The sequence below is a fragment of the Gymnogyps californianus genome, chromosome 2 (genome assembly GCF_018139145.2).
Source record: "Gymnogyps californianus isolate 813 chromosome 2, ASM1813914v2, whole genome shotgun sequence".
In the NCBI taxonomy this organism is placed as follows: Eukaryota; Metazoa; Chordata; class Aves; order Accipitriformes; family Cathartidae; genus Gymnogyps; species Gymnogyps californianus.
This window is the reverse complement of record NC_059472.1, coordinates 41,166,553-41,191,073: the sequence shown is the minus strand read 5'-3', so window position 1 is coordinate 41,191,073 and position 24,521 is coordinate 41,166,553. Positions and strand designations below refer to the sequence as shown.

General features: G+C 38.2%; 1 protein-coding gene across 1 annotated transcript in view; it reads right to left on the bottom strand.

The window, feature by feature from the left end:
- The window catches only part of TOX (thymocyte selection associated high mobility group box), a 223,609-nt gene that overhangs the window by 29,755 nt on the left and 169,333 nt on the right, over positions 1-24,521 (bottom strand). The window contains exons 4-5 of the mRNA XM_050892407.1: positions 14,875-15,153; positions 8,207-8,437 (exon numbers count right to left, since the gene is read on the bottom strand). Coding sequence (XP_050748364.1) covers positions 8,207-8,437; positions 14,875-15,153 — 510 coding nt within the window. The remainder of the gene's footprint in view (positions 1-8,206; positions 8,438-14,874; positions 15,154-24,521) is intronic.

Here is a 24,521-nt window from a genome sequence, read left to right as displayed (position 1 = left end):
GTTAGTCATCTTTTCCCAATGAACTTCCTCTCAACTTGCTTGTGGAGGATTATCAACACATCACAACACACTACGCAGCAGGACTCCTACCCTGTCCCATGTGGCTTGCACCCTTGTTCCCTTAGGGAAACAGATCTCCCTTCCTCCAGTCATCATCACAAGAGCCAAAACAGGCACTCAAACATCTGCAAACGTCCTCAGTTTTGAATACCAGGTGCTAATGAAAGAAGGCACCACTGACTACAGTCCCCTTTGATACTAGAGACTTGGAGACAGTGAGTTAAACTGACTGATGCTCTTAGGAGAAAAAGAGACTTTCAGAATTTGTGCCTCATGGTAGTCTGAAAAAGCTTTGTGTCTCCTAGCTGACAAAGCACATTACGAAGAACCATGCTACTTCCCTGGCTTTGCCTAAATAGCTGGTATGAGGATGACAAAGAAGGGGAAGTTTTCAGTTTGTCTTGTGGATGTCTCCTTAGAGCTGACACTTGTAAGCAAGTTATATTTGTCTTTTTAAAACGATGTAAAGGTGCCCACATTTGTTTTGATGAAAGTGTTCCATAAAGCCCAGAAAATGGTATATGCAAAAATAGCAAATCAAAAAGCAACATGACCGATTTTGTCTTTTTGGTCTCCGCAGTGTTATTACCCATGGGAGTATCATTTTCACAGGCTACAGTTACAGGAATGGCATCTGATAAAATACAGTAGGCTGCAATCCAGAATTAAATTCCACATTCAGAGTGTCGTTCCTGGCCCTCATACCTAGGCTCATAGAGAAAACTTGTATTTTTTCCAAGTGGGAGACATATCTCTAGTTTTAATCTTCTGATTTTGCAGCAAAGGCACCTAGAGCTGCACACACGCGTCTAAAATATGGAGAGAGATATTCCCACAGCAGTCAGAAAAAAAAATCCTCAGAATTGCTTAATGGATACTGAAATATGTTACCATTTGATTTTTAATCTAGGTACATACAGTAACAGAAAGAGGCCCAGGGCTAGCTATATGGCTCAGCAGTCTCTTTGACTGTAGAGCATGAAAAAGACACTGACGACATATTAGAGGCTTAGGGGAAAGAATTCAGTCTTTCTGGCATGCAGGGGAAAGATCACAGGCCAAATTCAGCTCTAGCACAAACAGTGAGACTTGATGGAGATCACTGGAAATTGCAGCCATTTGCGCCAGGCCTAAATTTGACCTTATAGGCTCAATGCTTGCAGCTTATAGGAGCGGGACTGTACATTTTAACAGAAGCACGTTGGATGAAAGTTGGGTACAAAACAAACTACATTAAACATATGATTTATGTGGTGATTATTTGCACTTGCTGGTATTCTTTTTTTTTAAAAATAAGGATGTGAGCATGAATGGAGCATAATAATTGGGCCTAAATCCAGTTTTGTACACAAATGATTTAAAGCCATGTTCCTATCAAGCTTGAATGTATAGATAAAGGGTGGGGACGAAGAATGAGTAGAAAATTAAGACTATAACTTATGCATGTTGCTGTGGCAGTACTTGAAATCCAGGGTCCTTTTGGCCCAACTCCTTCCAAGTACAACAAGAAGGAGAAGTGCAGTTACAGTCAATGCTCATAACTCGGCGGCCACGTGCGGTATTTATCTAGAAGCTGTGTCTGATGTATGTAGCAAATGGATATCAGAAATTCACCCCGGGCAGGGGGGTGTCTGATGTTCTCCATGACTTCAGTGCTCCTGGGAGGCTGCAGGAAGATGAAGCTGCCAGGTGGGCTGGGCAGGAGGCCAGCAGACGATAGCCTGTATTACTCTATACAGAGTAAGATGCGGCAGCTCCTATGGTGACCTACGTTAATTTCATTTTTTTTTGCGGCAGAGGGGAAGGTTTCCCATCCCGAGTGCACAGCGTGGTCCTGCTCAGCTCAGCTGTGGGTGGGAGAGGGAGGCGCCAGATGCCAGAAGTCCTGCAGCAAAAATTCATTGCAAACAGGGGGCCTGACACTGCCCGCTTCTGAAGTCAGTGGAAGTTAAGGCGTTCAAGGTCTGGCCCTGTGGAAGCCAGGGCAATAGAACAATCTGAAGATACAAATTTATATATATGTACATATATATATATACATAGACATGAGTTTGTATCTGTGTGTACGCGTGTCTATTCTTGGCCCACTTGTGTTCTGGCTCATTAAGCCCAGCTGCTTGCAGAGGAAGGGAGAAAGAGCAGACACCAGGGTGAGGATCAGTTGTTTTAAACTCTTAACGCACTTGTCTCGAGCTTCAAAGGGTAGAGATGCAATTTTAGTACAGAAATTTGTCAAGAACAGTGGATCTCCCAAACAAGCCGAAGGTGCAACACTGGTAAAAGCAACTTTGCTGGTGCAGGTAGCTGGGAGAGGAGGTGTAAGGTTGCTGTCTGTTGTGCCTATTCCTGAATCCATTTTGCTTGTAATTCACTTTGGCAGTGTGCACACACAGATGTGCCTTCGCTTCCTATTCTCATTTACAAAAATAAAACAAAGCTGAATTTAAACCTTGTGTGGTTGTTTATCTACTAAACTGAAGGTATATTCTCATCCTCTTACAAGTGTGCTAAAGTTATTCCTTGGAGATTGCTTCATTAGCACGGAGATAATAATTAAAAAAAAATGTCCTTTTTAAAGGGGGAACAAGAGGTAGATAAACAAACATCTGTGTGAGTATATGAGCATATATGAGTGAACAAACTGTAACTTTATGTTTTCAAAATGCTACTGACTACCTTGACCCGACAGTCTGCTTATCCTCTGGAGCTATTTCAGCAGCCACACTGTAGTCCCCTGAACTGTCTGACACCCTGACACTGGGCACCCCACATGCACGGCCACACAACAGGAACACGATGGCTCTTCCACCCATGGGATGAGCTCATTTGTCATGTCAAGCGACAGGACAGCAACATGGCATCACACCCCGGGAAGGAGGAGGAGCTAGGTTAGGTGTCCCCAGAGGCCAGGCAGAGCCAAGGCCTCCTGAAACACTGACCTTGGATCCATCTTGATCTGACTTGCGGTGTCTCATGTCACGAGAGAAGCTTTGGAGACACGAAGTGTTGGCTAGCATTACTTGTAAACCCCCTCCTGATCTACCTGATTCATCCTGGCACTGGATAATGTGCTGCTACGTCTCAAACTCCCCTGTGATCGAAAGAGAAACTTATAAAACACACTTTGTTATTTTTCATGCCCAAATCAGTCTGGGTTATTTTTAGTGACCAAATAGAAACTCTTGAAAGCTTGTGGGTTATAGCGAAAATGGTAACAGCATCACAAACATTGACACTAATGCACGAAGACTTAATTTACTTAAGTATTGGTAATATACAATCCAAGTTCCATCAGATGTTAAAGAATAAACTGCAGCTTTTATCTAGTGGGTCTTTGAGCACCAATGAGGAGTAAATGATTTGATTTTGTGAGCTCCGAGGATTTGTCAGCTGCCTCATAAGTATAATTCTGGCTCTTCATATTCCTGCTGCTTCTAATTTAGCAGGACAGGCTCGTAATTGAAGCAAATTAACTATTTACACTTGCCACTTCTACCAGGGGAAGAGGACACATCAGCAGGAAAGAATGAGTGGGAAATTAAATTCTTCCCACTTGTGTCAGATCTGCCCTTATATAAACACATTAACAGTAATTTCATGAGGCGTCAAACATAGGAATAAATACTGAGGGATAAAATAATGAGGTGTTGCTATTGAGCTGAACTGTTGCAGCTAACATTACTGTGTATGAATTTTGCAGCCTGAAAGAAGGCATATGTTACAGCACTCAAACAGTTGCTTCACCTGCTTCTTCTGATTGTTAAGTTTTGGGTCCCCTAGGTAAATCCATCCTTCTTCCCGCTGCAAGGCCAGTGCAACATTTAAGTAAACACACAGAAACACATATACACACATACGCATGTACGCACACTAAGCTGTTCATAGGAGGCCAAATTCATTCCTGTTAGAATTCCAGTTAAGTCACTGAAGTTACACCAGAGATTAATTTTGTTGAATGTTGAATAGACATTCAATTCCATTTTTAGAATAATAGCACATTTATTAAGGTCTTTGGCTGAAGTTTTAAAGTTACACTAATGTAAACAAGAACATTTTGTTTGTAATTTGCCACATCTATTACAGCTTTACTAGGACTCCAATTAGAAACTTAAGGTTCATTTAGTACACACACATCTGGTACTGATTTAAAATGACTTTCCTTTTTCATCTAAGGACAGAAAATGACCTAAGTAGCCTTTTTACCCAGTTTGAACCAGTGTTCTGTCTGAAAGCCAGAGACTCGACCATTTAGCATGCTGAACCCTCTTTCCTGGGGGCTGTTTTTCTCCCCTTTGCCGTAAAAATGTGTGCAAAGGGCAAAGATGTACAGAAATAAGCTATAAAAACGGGATGCACAGAAGTATAGTACTGACTAAGGAGAAAACAGTGTTTGTGATTGTAAGAGAGGAACTAGAAAAGCCACTGAAAATATCCCTGTGCTATGGCTACAGCACTGAGGAGAATGTACCTCAACATACTTCTGCTACAGCTGCTTTCCATTCACAGGTTTATTAATGTGAACAGTTTTAGAAAACATTTACAGTGAAAAATGAAGGAAAATGCACAGTCCCTGCTTCTGATCATGTGTAATTATTGTACCCAATTCAGAATTTGAGAAGAAACCATGACAAAGTCCACCATGACCACTAAAGTCCCTTTAATTTCTAGACTCCTCTGTGTAGATAGGTTTGGACAAACAAAACACAGGCACACACCAGCATTGTTTGTAAATGGCCCTTGTACACTCAGAAATTAATGGGAACAGTTATAGCATATGACCCAAAAATGCAAATGTCTTCATATGGTAAAATGAGAGTGGAAGTACCCTGGTATCTGCTTTAATCTAATAAATTGCAATATTCTCATGATAAGAGCATCAAAGTGTGATCCATTTTAAGTATAACTCCCCCCTAACTTCAGTAAGGCACCCACCATCATCTAGTTCATAATAACGTTTCCTTTTTTGTCATTCAAATCCTATTTTCTCAAACAACATTTTCCTAGTTTCTTCACAGTTTGAAAAACATATGTGGTTCTTGCACAAACCCTTTCAAGCTACAGTCTAATATGTCAGGTTATCAAAGTTTTTTTGCAAAGGCTTGGACATACATATACTGCCCTTAGGTCATTACTGTACTGAGTTTCATAAATAAATACCTTTATTTATTCTGTGGTCAATCTTCAGGAATAAACAAGAAGAATTCTATGCATTTCAGAAAAAGCTGGCTCAGGTCATAGGAACAAAGATTTCATTTTGGGATGAAAACATGAGGTTATTCTTCTTTTTCAATAGCTGCATTATGTTCTACTTTCTGATTCATTTATATTTACTATTTAAATAGTAAAAGGAGTTCCAATTCAGGAAACATAATGTGGAAACATAATTCTATTTAAATTCCAGAATAAGCATTAGCTTCCAAAACATAAAAGCCAGAAGCTTTATGATAATTGAATCCTTTTCAGCAAGTATAATTCATCAATAAAGTATTTCTCTAATGATGTTATTGTTTCTTTATTTAACTATTTTTGAATTTCTGAAGCTTCTTCAATGCCAAATTCCAAATGCTACATTAATCATTTGTATTTTTAGAGTCCAATTTTCCTAGTAGAGACATAGGTTTCATAACAGTTACTAATGCTCTGGATCTGAAAAATTAGGCTTTTAAAATACAGACTATCTAGTCAGTTAAGATGTCTTGTAATCATTACTTTGTACTATTAGATCCCTAATGGAATAAAGAATGAGTTTAAATTTATTCTAGAAAATAGGATTGCCAATTTTTTTAAATAGGGACTATCTTTTATTCTTTTTATATAGTCCTAGATTAGAAAGGGCCTGGGCCTGGAGTTTTAACAATGTGCTTAATAGATGATAATGAATAGGCAAAATGAGTCAAAGAGCAACAAAGATATGCTAACCCAAACTCTTGGAATAATTGGCTTAAAAATCTAGTTGCAGCCATTTTTTCATGGATGTGTCATGTGGATTCCATAACACATCATTCTGCTGTGTTCCAACTTAAGGACAACAGAGATAAGGAAAATAAATTTTGTTCTGCTGTTCCAGTGTAGGACTTATTCAATTATTGTTTTCAACCACGATTAGGAAATCCAAGTTAAAGCTGGAAATTTTAGGGTTTTATGCACTTTTCTTAAACAGAATTCTACGGAAAGACTTCAATTTTCTGCTGGTACTACTAACATGACAAGTTCAAACGAAATGTGCATTTTATAGTCTTTTAGGTTTATCTCCATTATATGATCTTGGACTATTATTCATGAAGTCAAGTTTTGTGCTTTGTAAGCAGAGTGAATATTATGGAAGGAAAAACTGCAACAGCCACAAATTAAGGGTCATTATGAAAAATGGTGGAGAAAACCAAGCACAAGATCTTGCGTGGTGTCATCACTAGAGAGATGTAAGATTAACTAGATTAATAAACTCTTGATAAGTCCAGGTCTCTGCCTTTCATCATTTCAGGAAAATTTGGATCCACAATCCCACAGGCACGCAAGATGGGTCAAGATACAGATTTAACTATTTGGAGCACTCCTGAGGTATGTGTTTGGGTGTGCAGATTTCAACATGGGGAGTGATTCTGGGTAGGTACACAGGACAAGGAGGGACGGCATCAAAACCTCTTGCTTGTGAACTTAACTAAAAGCATAGTCAGTATTTTTTCTGAGTCAAAAGTGAACACTCATCATCATGATCCCAAAAACTAATGTTTGACTATGAGAGAACTGCGGTACTGGGAACGTCTAAACAACCTGTCAGATCAAGGACGTAACCTTGGCCTTTGCTGGACATATTAAAAAAGGCAGAAGGAATAGACAACACAACAAAATAACCCTAATGTGCCAGGCCAAGTGAATTCTCTGACCCCTGTGTTCAGAAAGTTACCTTTCCTCCAGCTAAACCTTCCAAATGCTGACCTTATTCAACGGTGGATACTAGACAGAATAAGCTTTTTTTTTTAGTTAGTCAATGAGTGCCAAATTTTGATTCTTATTAGACTGTTATCTTTAACAGGGATCTAGATATACCTATACCATCCAGTTATTAGCAAAGAAAACCTTTTTTTTTCAAGTCCAAATGATTTTACCTACCAAAAAATCATAGCAATATTTTTCTTTTAATTCTTAGCCTTATTAACTATAATTGTGTAATAATAATATGCTCAGTGTGAATGAAGGAGATGCAGTTTTGTCCCAGTACTTTTCCTCTCTCTGTGCTGACATCAAACCCCACCCAGGTCTCCTGCAGCCAATATAACTCTCACTCAGCATATCCTTTCCCTCCGTATCTGTTTCTTTCTTAAAATTCCCATTTCTTTATCTACCCAATCCATTCTGTTCGCAGTTAGTAAAAATGCAACCAATAACAACAGAAAAGCAATGGTATGCTACGGCGAGGATGAGTGGTATTTGCCAACTGTCACCACATGAATGTGATGAGCTTCCAGAGTTGCCCACTTTTACATAGCATCTGACTGACTTGGAAGGATTTCTGCAAAGGTTCAGATCCAGCTCTGCCAACCTCATTGCAGAACCAAGACCTTTCCATGGAAGATGGAAGTAACTACGGGATGCGATTTCCACAGCCCACATGTATGCTGGAGGATGCCCCAGAACACTGTCAATTTGCCAGGGTCCACCCTAGGTTTCTTTGGGTTAACGCATCTGTAATTCCTTTCATAAAAGCCAGGTGGGTCGGGAGAAGATGTGAGCCCAGCTCCCCTTCTGGCATCGTGGGGCAGGGAAACATCTGCAGCTGGGAGCTCAGATGTATGTCAGGTCCCACTGCACAGATGCAATTTTTGGCAGCAAGGTCCTCCTACACCACACTGTCGTAGACAGGACAATGCCATCATAAAATCTTAGGCACACCAATTTCAGCATAAAACAATCCTAAATATAACCCTAAAGCTTGTGTCACACCCCAAAAGTAAAACAATCTTTTAGTGGTTTCATACAGAAGAAATGAAACGATACTCTCCTTATCTCAGCCTCTTTAAACCATATTCCTGAGATGGCACATATTCAAGTTTCATCCCAGCAAACAAAAGAAGCTGCCTACAGTGCTTAGATGACCCTGATAACACTTTTCTGAAACAAAGCCTCTGAGCTACAGCACATTTTGTACCTGTTTTTGTTCTTCTCCTAAGCTGTCCCACATTGAAGCTACAATTTTAGAGACTTCACCAAAAGTAGCATTGGGGTTTTGGCCCTTGATGGCTGCTTGAGTGTCTCGAAAGAATAATGCATAGGCAGACACAGGCTTCTGTGGCTCATTTGGGTCCTTCTTCTTCTTCTTTTTGGGAGTTTTGGGTTTCTTTCCCATATCTGAAGCAGGTCTCTTCTCTCCACCATTGACCTGTAACATAAAATTAGAAAAGTACTATAAAAAAAGCCAATTTAATTCAGTCCATCCATCATTACAGCTTCTGTGATACACAGAGATATTGGATTTTGCATGAAAAAATGGAATTTTAGTTACCATCTTTGATAATCCAAATGTTGACACCATCTGACTTAGTCACATGTATAAAATTCATGAGTATTCCAGATTATGTAACTTTTTCCCTCAAAGTGCTTTATATTTTGCTTTCATAGAATTGTTGTAATCTCATTTATCATTCATCTGGTCATCTTTTCACCTCTAGTTTTATTGCTAATGGCTATAACATGGATATAATGAGTAAATTCAAATGAAATTAGTTTCATTATAGCCTGATCACCAGTTCAAGCACATGAACCACCTGCAGACAGCAGGAACACTCATTTCTACCTTTTCCTTATCCTCACCCTTTCCCAGAACTACCCCAGACTAGTGTTCCAATCAATTTCTACTGCAACTAGTGGGACACCTTCCAGGGAATTTGAAGAGAATCTGATTGCAACTAAAACGATTCAAATTATAGACATTCCCCTGCACACCTTCTAATTAAAATCCAAAGAAACAAAGCTTTACTCGTACACATAGTTTAGACCCCTTTGGAGGATCAGTTCCGATGCATCTGGATTTAGTTGCATAGTTTTTTCCTCTGCGCATGTAAAAGCAAATGGTTTGAGGAAAGGAGTGAAAGAGTATATGAAGAAAAGTGCATGTGCACTATTTGTGTACCACCTAAAAAACCTGCACATGACCATTTGTGCAAATTTGTTAAATGCAACTATGCTTTGCCACTGAATAGCTCAGAGACTCTGATCACCAAAGCACCCTACTTTCCTAGGTGACTTACAAGCACATAAAGGGACACTGTCCTGATTCTTCAACAGATTGGAGCTCCATGGCAAAGCAGCTTCTCTTGATATGATTACTTAATTCACTATACCTGTAGCAATGATGTGTGATCTTACCAGAGGGTTCAAAGGCTTTTTTCTCTTGTTGGCATGGCCAGAGCACTGCGCATCGTAAGTGTTTTGAAGTATGAGAAGATCAAGAGCATAAAAGGTATGCTCTAGGCTAAGGATCTACTAGGCATGACTTTTATCACATTCTTGTATCATTATTTTTTAATAATGCATATCAAGTGACACAGGAGAACACAGGTGTTCAAATCAGTGGTACTGCATGAGCAAAATGGCTGGAAATTCTCATTTTGAGCAAAAAACTTTTTTGTTTTTCTATATATATATCACTGTGTGGTGTCCAACAGGGCCCAGGTGACTACAGTGAGCAACCTGGATCTCTGTGGCTTACTAAGCACAGCAACAAAGTGATGACCACAATTTGAAAATGAAGTTGCTTGTTTCCTGAGCATTATGTTACAATAGATGCATCTTTAATACAAGGTTAATGGACATGGAGCCTATTGGCAGCATTTGGAAAATACGGAAAAACAGAAGCAGTGTGCTACCCATTATTAAGTTATCCAGCTTTTAGTCTCTTGCTATTATTTCATTCTATAGGGTACACAAAACTACCAGCTAAATGGTAATTAACAGGGGCTCCCTAGTTAATTTGGCAATATCAGTCTAAACTCTTCAGACAGTTCTGTGCAAACTCCATGAGCAAGGAGGCTTGACAATAATTTGGGCTACAGTTAAAATTTTACTTCTATTATTTGCTAAAGTTTTCCTCTTTTCAGAGTAATTTTGGACCAATGAGATTTAAAAGTTCTCTGTATATTAGGATACCACATTACTTAAACTACCCTTAAACTAGGTGATATGCTGCAGAAACTTGTGTAAGAAGTCTTCTGGTAAGCTGTTCTGAGAACAGCTCTAAAATCTTACTCTCCAGCCTGAATGATCAAGAGACTTCAAAAACCCACTGTTAAAAAGAGAGTACTCACAGGGGAAATTCTGTTTGTCTTATATGAAAATAATGAAATAAAAAGAATACCAGAATTCCAGTACTAATAACCTTGCAAATGGCTGAGATGATGGCCTACCTTATGCTCCCATCAGTCTATCAGCTTCATAGACTCCACTTCTAACCACCAAAGCAGAGACAGATGGGAAATAAAATAAAAACCATATATATTCTGCTAGGCATAGTCTTATGCCTCAAAATCCCTGGAGGTGTAGTTAGCTCATGGTAATCCACCTCCTGTCATGGCTTATTGCTTAATTATGGTGATGTATTTAACTTATTTATCACAAGAAAGCAATAATCTTTCACTTTAAAAAAGTGTACATTAACCATGTTGCACACATAATAGATCACAAGAATATCTAGTGCAGGATTTAAAACTATCAAGTAAGGCACATCGTTGATATCTAAATGTCCCTTGAGAAGCTGGAAAATGTCTATAAGCATATTTAAAATAAACTGCAATAGTACCAAAGCCTTTAATGGAGCTAGGAGAGCTGTTTTATGCACACTATCTTGCAGTAATCGCTGTAGTTTAAAATAGATTTTAATCAAGCACCATCTGCATAATAGGCTGAACAGACAACATAGAATTCTACTTATAACTCTTATCATATAAAGTAAATATTGTAAAACCTCTACCAAATAAAAAGAATATGCTGCAGCAGTTCTTTAGTAATCGTGTTTCTGTTAGTTAATTCTTGCTACTTGCAGTCCTCTCACTATCTTCCCTCTATAATACATTATTTGAAATTCTCTCATAAGTGATATTCAAATGAGCATGGAAGAAAACCCTGTTATCCATCTATGAAGAAATACATATTTGCAAACCAGTAATGCTTCCAGCAGCTCACAATTATGTTTGGCAATAACCGAATACGTTTAACGATCCAACAGTATGAATTATGGCAAGAATTACATAAATGTAATATTCCAATTTTGGGGTGGTCAGAATAAAGCATGTGGTAAGTGGCCACTTTGTTTAGAATGTTTTTATAGTTACTTACAACTATTGATTTTTAAGCTCTCCCTTTTTTCTTCTTCTAACCATAGTCCCACATACTAGATTTAGAAGAATTAAGGAAACTTAGGGATGTACACCACTTGCAGAAACAATATCCTTGGTCTGAGACTACATTTCATATTTCCATGGACCTAGCAGCTTTCTGACTGTATATACATAGCCTTATAATTATGCTGCTGTTCTCACTGATCTTATGGTCAAGTAACCTCAGCTATCTTGCTTTTAGAGCAACAGCGTGTAGGGCAACTGAGTCCTCTATAATGCAGCTCCTTTCCCTTTTTTGTGCAAGGGAATATATGATGTTTAAAGTCCAAAAGGCCTATATGAAAGAGCCTTTATAAGAATGAGTATTGCCAAAAAATATTTAGCAGCTGCTGCCATTAGTTCTGTGTATGTTGGATAAGGCTTACAACAATTTGAATATTTACCATAGAATGAACATCCAAGAAGCTCAGTATATGACCAATTACATCAGTTTGTAAAGTTTCCTTATTACTGGCATTTGGAGTATGTACGTTAAGCTGAAATGGTTATTTCCTCCATGCATGGAAACCAGTGGTTCACTGGGGATACTATTAAATTTCTAGTCCAAATGTATATGATGTACATATTTGTTCATACCTTCTGTCATCCTCTTTCTATAAATTCATGCAAACATGAACAGGACACTGAGATTTCTGTATTTTTTTCTCTAGATAGAAATAGGTATAGTTGTTAGGGATTTCTCTACCAAATCTGCTATCAAAGGACCAGTGGATTCTCTTTCACACATAAGGCTGGGCATTCAGCTGGTATAAACTAAGGGAGGTCATCTGACGCCGAGGTGATATTCCATTTGAAAATGTACTTTGTCTTTTTGATCAATGCTGGTACATAGGCAAACATCTTATCCTGCTGATTAAATAGGTAAAACGTCACTGTTGCTATTAACAATATGGTGAATTCAGAGGGAGTTTATTTTTTACACAGTCCTCATGGCAGGAACATCTTACTGACTTCATGAAGCTGCTCAAATGTGGTGAGCTCCAGCAGCTACTACATGACTGCAACACGTGCACTTCTACCGAAGGACTGACTAATGAGCTCTGGCCCTGATCTATTAAGTAATACCACAGATCTACATGATAGTTTATAAAACAAAGAGAAAACTCCAAATTTAGCGAAGTTATATTCAGGTAAAAGATAGAGCTTCTCACAAGAGACAGAACGGTCGCTCTATCTCTTCCTGTCCCCATCCAGTGCCTTCTTTCACTGGGAGGAGGATTTCTGGAGTGAAAAGAACCCTCACAGGCCCCTTCAAAGCAGCTCTGAGAAAATGTAATACTGTTGTGGCTGGGGAAAAAGATCTCCACAGAAAGCTGGTTTATTCTAAGTATTCACATCCATTCATTGGCAGCTTCCAGGAAGAGCAACGTGACAGAGAGATACACAGCGGAGAGGTTTAAATCGTACAACCTTACGTACAACAATACCCTAACTTCTCACGCTGATTATTCAAACCCTCTTGTCTTTTATGGAGGGAACAACAGCAGAACCATTGCATCGGGTCAGGCGTGCCAGCCCACTGTCCATCTTCAATGGTGGCCAACTTCAGGCATTTTCATGAAGACCTAAGAAATCCCACAGAAGACAGGTATGGCATAATCTGCCCCCCATCAAGCTTGCAGTTTAAACCCTACTAGTTGGAGATGAATTTAAGCCCTTTGTCATTATTAACTAAATTTAATATCCTTTAAAACTTTTCTTTTAGCAGAGAAACTATAATTACTGAATTTTAAGGCAACATATCAACTTCAGCATACTGAATTTAATTTTGTGTTGTGTATTGTGCCTTTTCTCATCTTTTTCTGCTTAGACTGAGCATGAGAGAATTTTAAAGAGAGTTTTCCAAAATAACACGGCTTGTTAAAAAGTTGAACACTATATAAACTGGCTTCCACAAAGAAAGGACCAAGTTTTACTTGGTCTGCAGTGCTTAGTATTTCTTTATTGAAAACATTAGCTTCAGATGAGTGCTGTCTGCATGAAACCACAACCCTACACTTTTGCTAGCATGAAGTGTTGCAGTGAAAAAGTACATGAAAAATATGGGTTAAGTAACTGAAATATTTGATAGAAGCAGAAAGGATATCTCAATTATTTGAGTGGATGTTTTCTCCAGAAGTTTAGAGCATTTTGCACACTCCCACCAATATATGTAAAAATATTAGCAAAGCAACAGGAGTAGCAAATAAATTATTCTGAAAAAGTAAAGGCTGCCTGGAATTATTTTTACATAGCTGTATTCTAAAGTCTCCCTCAGTAAGGAAGTGCTCTTTTAAAATGTATGAATTATTCAGTAATTTTTAAAACCTAAAGTTTGTGAAATCAGGGGAAAGTCCTGAAATAAAACTTTTGAATCAGAATTTATTCAAAATATAGTAAAACATATGTCTCCAATTACATGATTATTTTATAGCTTGAGGCATGAAAAACAATATAATTTGAAAACAAATCAGACTTACATTTCTTGACTGGATTATACCTCCTCAGTGACTCACAATATGTTTTCTTCACATTCCTCGCAAGTCTGCAACTTTTACCCACAAGACGTGTCCATGGTACACTAGATGGTACACACTACACTACAGGACTGCTCTAACAGGACTCCTATTTTGTAGTGACCATAAAATAGAGCTGAAGAGGTTCTCAATTTCAATATGCTCTATTCCTGGTTTATGGCATGACTTTGTGCTAAGTCCCAATCTTTTTGTGTCTCAGCTTTTGTGTCTGCAAAATTAAGATAATATACTTGTGGATTTTTTGGGAGGTTTTCAGGATTTTGGGAGGTTTGGGATGTTTTTGCATGCAAAACCTGCTATTATAAATTGACATTTATCCTTTAAAGAAATTTATTATGTAAATGACTATTATTACTTCATGCCTGTACTGACACTAAAATGAAGCTTAAATATGTCATGATGGAGTGTCGGCACCTCCCAAAGGATAAAGGCATAACAGGCCTTCAAGATTTTCAAGGTAAGATTTTTAAAGTTCATAGAGGATCTTTCTGTCCTGGTTGCTATGATGTTGTGTTTGCTCATCCTGTGACCAAGTAGCAAAGACTAGCATATTGTACAGACTGTTCATACTTTTTATAGCAGTAAATTGATCTTTAACTGGGAACAAACATCCCTTCTATGCAAGTGAGAAAACTCAACCTTTATATTAAACTCCTAAAGGAATGGCTATCCTTTGAGTGTTTTACAGGATTCCAGTTTGCTCTCACAAAGAGGAATGATGTCATTTACTCAAGCTGCCTGAAGAATTGACTGGAAACTATAAGTTATGTATTCATAACCCTTTATTCACTTCAGTCAACCACAAACAATGTATAAAGTATCACCTTAATAACTGTGGCCATACGATTCATTTAGCAGATCCTAAAAATATCCACCATTTACATAGTAATCCTAGCATCTAAGCCTACCTTAGAGCTATCTTCTCCTTCATCTTCATGGACTGAACTGGATGGTGAAGGAGTTGCAGATTTGCTTCCAGGTGGAGAGGGCGAGTTGTGAGGAACACTGTTTCCACCCATATTCAAACCAAGCTGTGCACTGAGCTGGGACTGGTTAATAGTAGTCAGCTGCCCGTGCTGCATCATTCCTGGCTGCCTAATATCTGCAGGTTGAACCCTTGGCCTCATGGTTGCCATCTGAGGATGGGAACTATACTGGGCTCCTTCTGTATTCCGTAAATCTTGCATCTACAAGAGGAAAAAAACTGTATTAAGCATATCACTAATACAGTGTTCTGTTCCTTTAGACCTCGGTTGGCCTGATCGGCTATATAAGACTTAAACGAAATGGCAAGTACTTAAATAAACATGTAAATACTGGAAATAAACACAGTAAGGATATGATTGACATTTGCATAACACTGACTTTTATAAACTATTCAGGCTCTAGCCTCAGCCCATGGGAATAGCAAAAAGCAATGAAAGCTTGTTTCTTTATAGGGGGAACAAAAGGGCACTGCTTTCTGTAACTGTGTGTAGAGTATTTCAGAAATGCTAACAAACAGGGATAGGTTTGCACTCTGAAGTTCAGAACCAGATCAGAACATGAATATCCTCAAAATTCAAGACAATTTCCAGATCCTACTCTTCTTCTTAGGATTTTTGTGTGTGTGAGCTGTGAATTTGGGTGCTGCAGTTTTCAGAGTTTGAATATCTAGTATTAGGTCCAAATCCATTTTGCCTGGTGCTGCCCAATGAGATACTGGAATTTTCAGGATTCAGATGACTGACAAGAAGGATGCATTGATAGACTGATTAAATGATTTCTGAGTTGATTGGCTGCTAAGACATATACGAACAGAAAGCTTGGAAGTCGCGGGATTGACAAACGAATCCATTGTGCTATGTGGGTCACCGCTTCTTAGCATTAACGAGACATACTATTTTAATGCAAGCAACAAATTCAGTCTCTGCAAGGATAAGAATTAAAAGCACTGGAGGATGAAACTCCTTTCTTGTCCAGAGGTCAAACGCACCATACATACACACTACAGCAGATTGCCTGTAACATCTTTTCAGTATACTCATATGGAAACATGACAAATAGCAAAGAGTATCAGGGAGAAGCTCAGATTTAAGCTAAGGTGTTCTGTGGGTGATTTAAAATTGAAGTGTCAATTCAGACTTGAAATGAAATAGATATAGTTGTCTTTCTGTGCATCAGACAAACATGCCGTACGTATCGAGTGGAATCTGACAGGAACTACCATTGTGTAAGTTCCATTATGATAAGGACATGTGTTAATGGTTCAATATATTAACATAACCACATTTATTCTACTGACAGTCTTTGTTAGACATGTCACCTGAATTGTCTAAAGATAACTTAGTTTTTTATTTTTTTTTGAACTTTTTATAGCTCGTGACTTCCATAACCTATCTGTCTCTCATACACACACTCCTATATATCACAACAATCTGTAAGATACCTTTCAACCAGTAACACACAGAAAAAGAAAAGATAAACCTGTAACTTCACCTTTTCTCTTATTATTGATAGTGTAAAAATTTATCAATTTTAGGGAGATACTTTATGAGCTTGGGGATTGATTTTTGTAAAGCTGACTGGTTGGCACTAAATCAAACTAATAATACCATTAGTTATGCCATACTTACCACTTTACATGTATGTGTGTCTCTGAAAAGTATTTGAAATGGCTTCTGACAATATGACATCACAATTATACCTGTATTTATATTGCTTTAGAAATTAATTGCTTTTGGTAAAAAAGAGTTATCGATACAAACCTGTTCAGGTTCATTTAATGACTACTAAAGCACCAGAGGAGAGGAGCAGAGACAGCGCAGTGTACGAAATCAATTGAAGGCTGAAATTTGAATCCTGGCAGACATTTATATTTCTAAAGATTGCTACTGACTTCTTGTTCCCTTCCCTCCAGTATCAGCTCCCCTCCTCGCCAAACATACTAGACTTGAAAGCTATCATTATCTCTGCCTCTGGCAGACAACCTGTATCAAAACAGTTGTGCCCAGGGAGCTGTAACTGCTGCTCGGCCGTTTTGCTCCAGATCCAGTTGGGCTGGGCAGCAGCTGGGGAACGGGGAGCGGGAGCGTGGGCTGCCCCGGGTCCTCTCGGCCAGCGCAGGGCGAGTGGGCAGGGGATGGAAACCCACTTGGTCCCTCGCGTGCTGGGGAGAGGGAGGCAAAACCTTCCCACAAGCCCTCCCTTCACCCCGTCTGCGGGGCTCGACCCTCAGTGTGGGTGCGTGCCCTCCCCGGGTTGCCCACCACCCTGCAGGGGCCGAGCCCATGCTGCCCCGCTTGCCAGCGCCTTGGGTTTTCGTGGGGCAGCATCTCATGGTGCCGGATTGGGGCTGGGAATAAACCCCCTCACGAAAGGCTGGAAAAGCAAGACTGCTTTTTAATAAGAACATGCATCCTAATGATTTTATGAACTCTAGAAAGGAAGCAAGCACTACTTGAAACTCCTAACAACTCTTATTTCGAATGAACTTGCAAAGTATCTACCTCTGAAAACAGGGCAAAGGTTATAATTTTAATTACTTTTCCCCAAGTAAAATATAATACTATTGCTATTATTCAAATGATGTCTCCTTTATTAAAAACTCTTCATATGAGCTTCAAATATTATCAGATAGATACTGCAGAACATTCTGTGTTTGTCGTCTTTAAACAACATATATTTTTAAACAGTCTGTGATTCACTTTTAGCTCCAGCACTGAACATACACTGTGTTTTCAGATAACATGACACCAACTGGACGGTACTGGATGTATCCCCATACAAAACACGTATATATATATATTTGCAAGAGAACCCTTCACTAGTGAAATGCTGAGGACTGCAAATGAGGTGGTGCAGTAGAAAAAAACCCAGTATTTTTCTTTTCACATGAATTCAGCTTGTCTTCTGAATTTTTAAATCAGATGAATAGCAGGCTACCTTTACAAAACCAGGTGTAAACAGCAAGTAAGTTTGTTTAACAGTACATGTTCCCTTTTAGATGCTAAGCCAGAAACCCTCACCTAAGGGACCTGCCTGCAGAGAACATGCCAGTGTAAGAAGTCCTTCGCACAGAGCTGTGGCCCTCAGCAAGGAGGATCCACATCTGCAGATGAGGTTTCTGGCTCACTTCTCTGCTGTGCACCGCAGAGCCTGCCTTCCCCCATCCTGCCCCTTCCTAGTGAAATAGTGGGTTTGTCTAAGAAAATTGAAACTGCTCATTCTTTGAGTAAGAACGAGCAGCTAACCACATAACTGTGAAAAGCTATGAGATTACACCGTGGAAAACATGTGATTATGAACCTTCAGGTTCCTAAAGGATCAACAAACCAAGAACTGTCCCATCTTCCCTTTTGGGTTCAGGAACAGTCCCACCCATGAAAATCACACACTTGGGTCACTGCTGTGGCGTGACAGTATGCCCCTGTTTCAAACGCCACGATGACCTCATCTCTGCAGGAACAGTGACACTAATCAGACATGCTCTCTGTCAACATTACATGCAGAGTATGACCAATTTCTTTTAAACTGCTTCAAAATCTGAAGCTTCCTATTCCTTGTTCCTCCAGATGGAGTTTTACAAAACCCACCAATGTGTAGCGGTGCTGGAGCCATATTCAGTATGCAGAAGCAATATTGCGAACACACTCCTGCTGAATGCAAAGCTGAATACAAATCCTGCCGGGTGGCAGAATGCCAAATGGAAGAACAAAGTTAAAGAGTTTGAGTGTTACAGAGGATAAGGACAGTCTTAAACTGATGCCTTCAATGGTCTCTCTGATGAGGTAATAATGATAATATCTGGCACTTTAATATCATTCTCCATCTGTCAGTTCCAGGATGTTTCACAACTTGTGTTATATTCAGCTTTAGAACATGCTTGGTTTTATTTTGGTTTTACTAACGGCGAAGCTATGATACATTTCTTTTCATGGCTATTTTTTTTGTTCTGTTTGCATTTTGCTTATAAGCAGAAACTGAGCATCTACCCACATAAGTGTTTGACTGCAAGTTAAAAGACATAGTAAAAGCCGCTAATTCTGAGGTGTGTACTGATAACCCTTATTGGCACATGTTTAGTGCAAAAACAGAACAGGGCTGCCTGGCTGAAAACAAGCTCCTAATGCCCCGCTCAAAGATCCTAAGGTGCTAAGAATAAAGCTAAAGTGCTTTAAACATCAGACCATTTTCTCCCCATCAGCTTAAAGCAAAAACAAAGCAAAGCATGCAATGCAGAATACAGTGATATCATCCCTGCACAGAAACATCTTACTGCAGGACAATGTGAGTACAGTATCCTAATCACAGAATCACAGAAAATAGTGCTAGAAGGAACCTCAAAAGGTTATTTAGTCCAACACTTTATCTCACAGCAGGATTAGCTATACCTAAATCATTTCTGACAGATGTTTGTCTAACCTCTTCATAACCTCCCTAGGCAATTCTTGTGCTTAACTATCCTTACAGTGGAAAGGGCTTTTTTCCGTAATGTCTCACCTAAATCTCCTTTGTTGTAATTTAAACCTACTACTTTTTGCTCTGCTCCCAGTGGACATGAAGAATGTTTTTCTCCTTCTTTACAGAAAAGTTGTACACACTAGAAGGCTATTATGAATTTCCTTTCAGGTTTTTCTTCTTTAGACTAAACAACTAAACCTGAAGATTGAAAGACTTTTTTCATATGCTGTGTTTTCTACACCTCTGATCATTCTTCCTGCTGTCCTCTGGACTATGTCCAATAACCCTCATCTTTCTTGAAATATTGTGCCCCAAAGTCCACAAAATACAGATATTCTTATCTGACACAGCATTCAGATAGAATCCTTCATCTCTCACAGGATATAGCATACAGCATTAAAAAATCCCTAATTATCTGTCTTTTTGATACAAGCTGGTTAACCCATGCAAGATGCAGAAAGAGTCAAATTGCAGGATTCTTTAACTAATGTCCCAGAAGGTGACTTTAGGAAGCAAATAATTTTTTTCTAAGAAGCATTAGGCAGGCAGTTTCAAAAGGAATGTGCTGTTAGCAAAATAATTCTTACATTATTTTTCCTGTTATAATTAAGAACTGTGATGCAACATCTCTCTGAAAAGCCCTAAAAGTCCAAATTGTCCCTCCCTATTTAAATTCATTTATAATAAATGTCATCATTAAATTAAAGAAGAAAGACAGGTTGCCTTAACAGATCAAAGTAAATACAACAGGTCTAAGTATATGCAAGAAATGCTAGGGATTATACACTGGAGATGAAGACATTAAAACATAAGGAGAAATACACAGGGCTTACTCACTGAAGCAAGTGGAGATCACATATCTCACTACCCCGGGCAAATTCATATCAAGGCACAGTAGGAATTATTTCTATTACCACCATCGGGTCTTACAATGATTTTTGCTTAGTTTTCTGCTAGTGGAGAGCTCTTATGAACTTTTCTGATGGACACTGTGGAAGTGGTTGACAGTTCTTTGCTTCTTGTCTAAGTGGTCAAGGTAAGTCAGAGAGCAACAATTTTTCATACTAGAAGAAGCTATGTTTCAATCAACTAATTTAAAAAAAAATTTGGGAGAAAAACCCAGGGGATCTTAAGTGTTATCTATGAAGATACCCACAGTGTGCTTCCTTCTTCACTGGCATCACCCACCTAAGTCACCATGTAGGCATCACAGACATTCTTTGGTAGGCAGAAGGGGTTTCTGTTATTAGTCATATTCTCATTTATGTTCCCAGGACAACTTGTGCCACTACCTGTGCAATCTGAATGTTTGTCTGTTCCCAAATGATGATACATTAAAATGCAGCACTAGCCCCAGTTGTGCCAACCTCCTGAAAAGCCATGAGATTTGCTTAGAAATTTTACTGTTTTATTTTAGGTGTTTTAATTGTGTTCTACCGTAAGCCAATGCACATCTGCAAGATGTTTTCCAGTGATACAGAGATGCTCATTAAAAAAGAGAGAAAAAAAATTGAATTCCTACATAATCACTTGACTCTAAGTCAAGGTTTCAAAAGAGAAGAAAAGATAACATTAAGTTGCCAGACAGGTTTGTGAGAGCTGGCACACAGAGAATGAATTGTATTTGGGAGACCGTACCCACCATTTATGGTCAAAACAAACAACTGCAAAACCAAAACAACTCATAAATTTTTTAATGATCCAAAATGCAAGCAATATTCATCGTACAATCAGAGCTAAGTTTAAACTTAAAAGACTGTCTAAAAACACAGAAATGTCCATTTTAGACACCTTTCACTCAGTTCATACTGATAATCAAGCAGTAGTACCTCACAGTTATTCAATGCATGTTGGTGGTTAGGATCCTAGATTAATAGCAACTGAATCAAAAGCAACCTATGCAGTTTCATGTGGTGTTTTCCATCATGGTGATGCTATTCAGCGAGATAACTTAAAACTTGAGATAACGTGAACATCTGTATTTGTACACCAGAGAAAAACAAAAAGTGACCCCAATATTTAGAAGTCCGAAATCTGACAAGAAGTTAGGATTCACTGATTAGAGTGGATAAAACTGGTAACTGGTATGTATGTCCTGTCATGAACGAAGGCTGATCAAACCCAAAGATCCACATACTATCAGATCTTTGTTTCCATTCAGTTAAAGTAGTAATCATATCTGCAACCAAGTCTTCTTTTAGCACATATATAAGAGAATGAGTGCTATAGAAAGATTGTTATGAGAGCTAAGGTTACTGTAAAATGACCACAGAGAACCATTCAAAACACATTAAAAGGAATAACTCAAAGCACCACCTAACAGAGGAAGGGATGTGTGTTTTCACCATCTCTTTTCTCTAACTCTCTTCTGTATCAGCTAACTGCATAATGAAAGACTAAGTTTTAAAGCAAGTGGGTATTTGGGGAATATTTTAGCGTTGTACACAAGTGTATTTTATATACTATGCCCAGTGCATTTTCAGCATAAAATGAAAGGATCATTCAAAATTTCCTTTGATTAGGAAAACAGTCTTAAAACTAAACAGCAGAAACCTCACATGTAAAAAGAACCCTAAACTAAAAAAAACCCTATTAAATTTACTACTCTAATCTTTTCAAAATAATTCTGTTAAAAATTAAACCACTTCAGGTTGTTTTATATAGTTCTGGTTCTGTAAGTGATCTTAAGCTCCTTTAAAACAATTATATACTCAAAATTCTACTGCAAAATTTTATAGCATGATCACATAATGACAAGAATGCAGTAATATACAGTTTCTATATTTCTTGGTACACAGTTAATTTGGTGACTATTAACATTCTTTTCTACTTTATGTTTTAATATCCTTTGAGTCACACAGGGCCAAGGTCTCAAAACTAATCATAAAAAACTACCGACTGCTATTCACTCTAATATAATAACCCTTTATTTAAAACAACCTCCAATAAATTTCATTATAAGAAGTTATTAAAAGGGTTAAAAACCTATTAAATGTCAAAGAATTTGCCTGACTCAAACTTCTAATAAAGAAACAGAATAGGCTTTCTTTCTGAATTATTTAAATCTTTACTGACTGTGCACTGAACCATGAAATTAGAAAAGTGTTATTAGAAGTGTTCTCTGGTTTTTATAAAAGTTGTAGCATAGAATATATGAAACCACAGTCTTTAACTAGACTAGTTAAAGAAATAGGTTTTTAATCCTGAATACATGGTTTTCACTGATATAAAGGGTCATAATTAAAAGTCTGGCCTGGAAGCTGAAGATAATAAAATTATTATTACAGGAGCATACATGTTCATTTGGTATATTCTGGATGCATGTTTCCATTTTAATTTGGACAAATATCTTCAATTTTGTTTGATCTTGCAAAGTCCACTACTTTGGACCCTCTCAGCAAACAATTAAGCTTTTAATAGTGACTCATTTTAAAGAATTAATGGTGAATAATTTGTGTTATCTTTTTCTCTTTTTTTAAGTATCTAATGCTTAACAGCAGGTATAGGTTGACAGCAGACAAATGCAATCTAGGAGGTACAAGTCAAATATTCTAGCACACATCTCCTGATAACAATATTATCCCTTCACTGCTTTTTTGCAAATAACAACAGAACCATTTTCTATTTCACCAGTTATTTACATAAGGAAAACAATCATGCATTTCACATTTATTTTAGTGATGCTAAAGAACTCCTGAGTCAGCAGTATATTCACAGGTTCACTCAAACACACCTGAATCAATAGCCTTTCATCAAAAGAAATGAAGTCAGAAAGACGTTTGAGAGAGACAATATTGTCTCCCCTTCTTTTAGACAGTAAAAATAGAAGCATTCAAGGGACATGAAATGATTAAGTCTAGGAATACAAGCTAGATCCTTGGAAATACTGTGAACAGTGCGAAGCTATGCTTGCTGTAGGGCAGGAAGGAAAAGGGGATGCAGGCAGCTACTGTCGTCTTTGCAGTGCTTTGCCCCTGCGACTGACCAACAACAACATAGTAGCCAGCGTGAGATTGCTGTAACCTTCGTTGGCTTCAGCTCTATTCTATTCCATTCTATTCTGTTCTGTTCTATTCTGTTCTGTTCTGTTCTGTTTTTTTCTATGGTGTTCACCACAACAGTATCAAACTATCTTCCTGCAGTGAGTTGGGCAATGTGACTATTACCTGTCACATGTTGTTCGCTCTATCTGCTTTAACAGACAAAGGTACCCTGACCACACCATCCATCTCTCCCTACCACAAAGTAAAGGAAGTTGTATTGGATACATTTATATTAATAAAACAGTCTGGAGAGTCTTTCTTGAATCAGTGTCATCCTCCAGTAGATGATTTGTAAATTTTCCAACAGATTTGCCAAGAAAGGATCTGGCCACATGAGAGTGGAGAGTGCTAAGCACAGTGCCGAGCCAGGAAAGTAGTTAGTGCATAGTTGTGTATCTCTCAGTGATGTCAGGGTATCTGCCACTGAATTTTGTCACACATTTTAAATATTTTATACGGTAGTGTTAATATTTAGAAGATTAGTGAACTTAGCATTTAAATAAATACATTTCCAATGAGATATTCATATTCGTCACATTACATATTTCAAAAGAAATTGCAGCTGGCATAGCATTTAGGAAGTGTTTAATTTGAAATAAACTGGAAATATTAGAATTAGACTGGGATGTTTAAATAAAGGTATTTAAGGATGTTTACACTTAGTAAAGAATAACATGTGACTTGACTACAGTATTTATTAAGACTGACTCCATGTGAATGACTTGGGTATGCCAATGTTTGTACGCTTAGGGCAACACAGATGCAGTCATTTACTAACTTGATAGGTGTGAAAGTCTTCGAGGAAGATGTTGAGACCTTGAATGACCAAGTAACCCTTTGAATTCTAGTCCATTCAGGCTCTTATATTGTTTTAATGAGCTTAGTTTCAGTAAGGGATGGCTGCCCAAGCAGAAGCTACTAGACCTACACTCATTAATGACCGATACAACAGGGAAAAATACTGAAAGGTGAAACAGAAAATGTAAGAGCTATAACTGCAGATCATTCTTTGTGACTCCATCCTGTATATCATGTTAGTTCATGCTCTGCCTCAGTTCTCATCTCCTCTT